Source organism: Capsicum annuum, unplaced genomic scaffold (genome assembly GCF_002878395.1).
Source record: "Capsicum annuum cultivar UCD-10X-F1 unplaced genomic scaffold, UCD10Xv1.1 ctg77637, whole genome shotgun sequence".
Taxonomy (NCBI): Eukaryota; Viridiplantae; Streptophyta; class Magnoliopsida; order Solanales; family Solanaceae; genus Capsicum; species Capsicum annuum.
The window spans coordinates 1-3,292 of NW_025888052.1; the positions used below are offsets into that span (position 1 = coordinate 1).

The window sequence follows — 3,292 nt, forward strand, 5'->3', positions numbered from 1 at the left end:
GGTCTTAGGTTCAAATTCTAACAGAGACCAAAAACACTAGGTGGTTTTTTCCTATCTGTTCTAGCTCTGGTGAATAGAGTTACCCGGTACCCGTTGCTAGTGAGAGGTGGCTAATATCATATGGAATTAGCTGAGGTGCACGAAAGTTGGTCTCGACGCCATAGTTATCAAAAAAAGTAACTATTGGTTGAGTTGAGTGACCGTTTATTTTGAAATTGGGGATGGGGGTAGGGGAAATGAGGGAGGTGATTAGTAGGGAATGGAACACTCACCAACAAGGTAAAAATTCATGGACCAATTGATTTATTTGAGAAATCAACTCCTTGTTATAAAGGAAAAATCAACTCCTTGTTATATATATATATTGAAATTAAGGATAAGGGAAGGGATTTTCTTTACATAACCGTATCATTAGTTGTAGTATTACTCTTGTAGTTTCTTGTCTTTTGAGTTTGGTTATTATTTGTGATTTTTTGCTATTTCTTTCTCTATACTGCTTTAGGCTATTTTTTTCTTGAGTTGAGGATCTATCGGAGACAGTCTCTGTACCTCTAAGGTAGTGTAATAAAGTTGTACATATACTCTACCCTCCTCGAACCTTACTTGGGATTGCACTGGATATGTTGTTGTTGGGATAGGGGAAGGGAAATATGGGAGGGGATTATAATTTGGAAATCGAATACTCACCAACATAGTGAAAATTTAGGTAGCCAACCAATTGAGCTATATGAGAACTCAACTCCTTTTTATAACGTCAAAAGGAGAAACACTTAAAATTGCTTAATTATTTTATGTAAAGGAGAAATACTTAAAATTGCTTAATTAATTTTCATTTGTTTGTGCAGGAGAATCTCCAACACTGCTGTCAACAGAATTATCATCGATTTTTTGTGGTATGTTTTTCTTCTTTCTCTCTCCCCCCCCCATTTTGGGTTGTGTTAATTCGATAAATCAGGTGCATCCTTAATAATTTATATCTTAGGGTTGTTTGGTCCAAAGCAAGGTTAATCCTGAGATTGATTATAACCAAGATAGATAATCCCACCTTTTATATGGGATAGATAATCTTGTGATTATTGCAGAAATGCAGGGTAAGACTGCTTTCCTTATGGTCCGACCTTTTCCACACATAGTGGGAGCTTAGTGCCCTGGGCTGCCCTTTCTAGATAATCTCATGATATTGGTATAAATTTTATCCTAGTTTAAGTGTACACCCACAAGGTCACAACCAAACACCAAATGCATTTATAAGTGAAGAGTTGACGAAAATAACCCCCCTACTGCTTGTAAACAAATGGGCCTTAAGTCTTGGATAAGTTAAAAACCGAGAAGGATAACTAACTTACGCTGGACCATTTTTTCTTTTAGTTATTACCTTTCCTCTGTGTATTCTTTTATTGACTCTTTGATTGTTTTCTTTTAACTTTGCTATATTGTGTTATGAATGCACATTATGATAGATACCATCATATTGTTAGTTTGTTACAACATCATGTTTTGCTTATTGTACTTAAGACAATATTAGTGTGTTGGAGCTATAATGAAGAGGCCCTCCAGCTTTCGTGCGAGTTTTATTTTTCAGGTATTGACTAAATTGAATACTTCCGTTGGTTTGGATTTGGGAACTTTTGATGTGTACAAAGTTGTCCTACCACTAGATAGAAGTTGTTATTACCTTCATCTACATTGAAATGGTATATCTGTCAGTATGTCTTGTTTCCTTTCCTTCCTCATGAGTCCTGATTTTGTGAGTGTGGGGTATCTTGGAACTTCAGTAACTCATGCTGTAACCTTTGAAGTCTTAAACAATAGTTTGAGAACTCCTAAATGAGTCACAACAACTTGTCAATTGGCATATTGGAGAGTTCTGCCACAATGTCTAAATGTCATTCCCCAGTTTGGAATTTGAAACTTTTGTGGTTCTCTGTCTTAGGAATTTCTTGTAATGGTAGCTGATAGCAAAAAGATTGAACGAACATGTAAACTATGATGTTGGTCCAGACCGATGGTCTCAGCAGGTTAGCTCAAGCTGAGAAAATCCAAAAAATATCAACAATGTTTATAGGGATATGAAAATTCCTACTGTACGAACTAGCTAAGCATTTTCTAGTGGTATTTTTATTTTATTGTTTCTAGAGCATTCGAAGATGGTGCTTTAAGATCTTTCCTATATCTGCTTAATGGCTTGGAAACTGCATATTCTTTTTAAAAGATTCCTTGTGATGTAATTAGATGTGGACAAAGAATGAATTACTTAGAATATCTATTTGTGTTTGCATGTCACCTGTATGTAATTCCCTTACAAACCATTTATCGACGTATTCTTCTGATTATCTTTTATTTTAGGTGATTTAGATTCTGATTTGACCTATTCAGAAGAAAGTAGTTATAGAAGTGGCCTGGAAAATGTATTGGATGTACCATGGTTAGCAAATGAAGGAAAATGCAACACGTCAGCACGGCAGAAAGTAATTTCACGAGAAAGAAAGGAAAAGTGGACCTTCAAGAATACTGAGATAAGTCGTTTCCACCAGTTGGTTAACCAATGTGGCTGTAAATTGGGGGCTGATACTACGATTAAAGTGTTTGGAAAATTGGGACGAGAAACTGGCATGAAAGAATATAATTCTCTAATAAAACTCTGTATAGAGAGGGCGAGAGAAACTAATGATGAAGAGGTGTCGTTGCAGCAACTTTCAAAGGCTTATCAACTTCTTAAATCAATGACGGAACAGGGTTTCCCAGTAGAAGAGGAGAGCTATGGTCCAATTCTTATGTATTTTGTTGATTATGGCATGGTACAGGAGTTTGATTTTTACTGCGAGCTCATTATAGATAGAAATGCTGATTCACTTGCAAGATTAGCTTACTATGAGATGTTTCTTTGGACTAAAGTTCAAAATGAAGATAAAATAGAAGAACTCCTCTACCATCTTTCTCTTTATGATGGTACCGATAAATCTGTCTTCCAAGGTTTGCGAATTACTGACACATGCTCTATTACTATTTCAGATTGTATTAACTGATTGTTTGATCCTGTTGTATATTAGAAGTTACGTGTGGTATGTTGCACTTAATGATTAGCTATTAAAATGCTTGAGTTACATGCCTCTTTTTGTCATGTTTACTTGATCTTTTTTTAAAAATCAAGTTTGTTGCATATTATGTTTGTAATTCATTTGCAAATTGTTGATGAATTTAGACTATGTCCTTGCAATGTCATACAAATTGTTCTGAAATGCATGAGTTTGTAGAAGCCGTGTATGCACTAATACTATATTTTAAAATTTCA

At 35.2% G+C, this 3,292-nt stretch overlaps 1 protein-coding gene across 1 annotated transcript; it reads left to right on the forward strand.

Moving 5' to 3' along the window:
• Window positions 1-845: 845 nt before the first annotated feature.
• Window positions 846-3,286, forward strand: LOC124885167 (pentatricopeptide repeat-containing protein At4g21880, mitochondrial-like; the record flags this gene model as incomplete). Its single annotated transcript, XM_047405338.1, has 2 exons — window positions 846-893; window positions 2,347-3,286. Coding segments are annotated over 2 exons (728 nt in total), but the record flags the coding sequence as incomplete, so codon positions are not given.
• Between the last annotated feature and the right edge of the window lie 6 nt (window positions 3,287-3,292).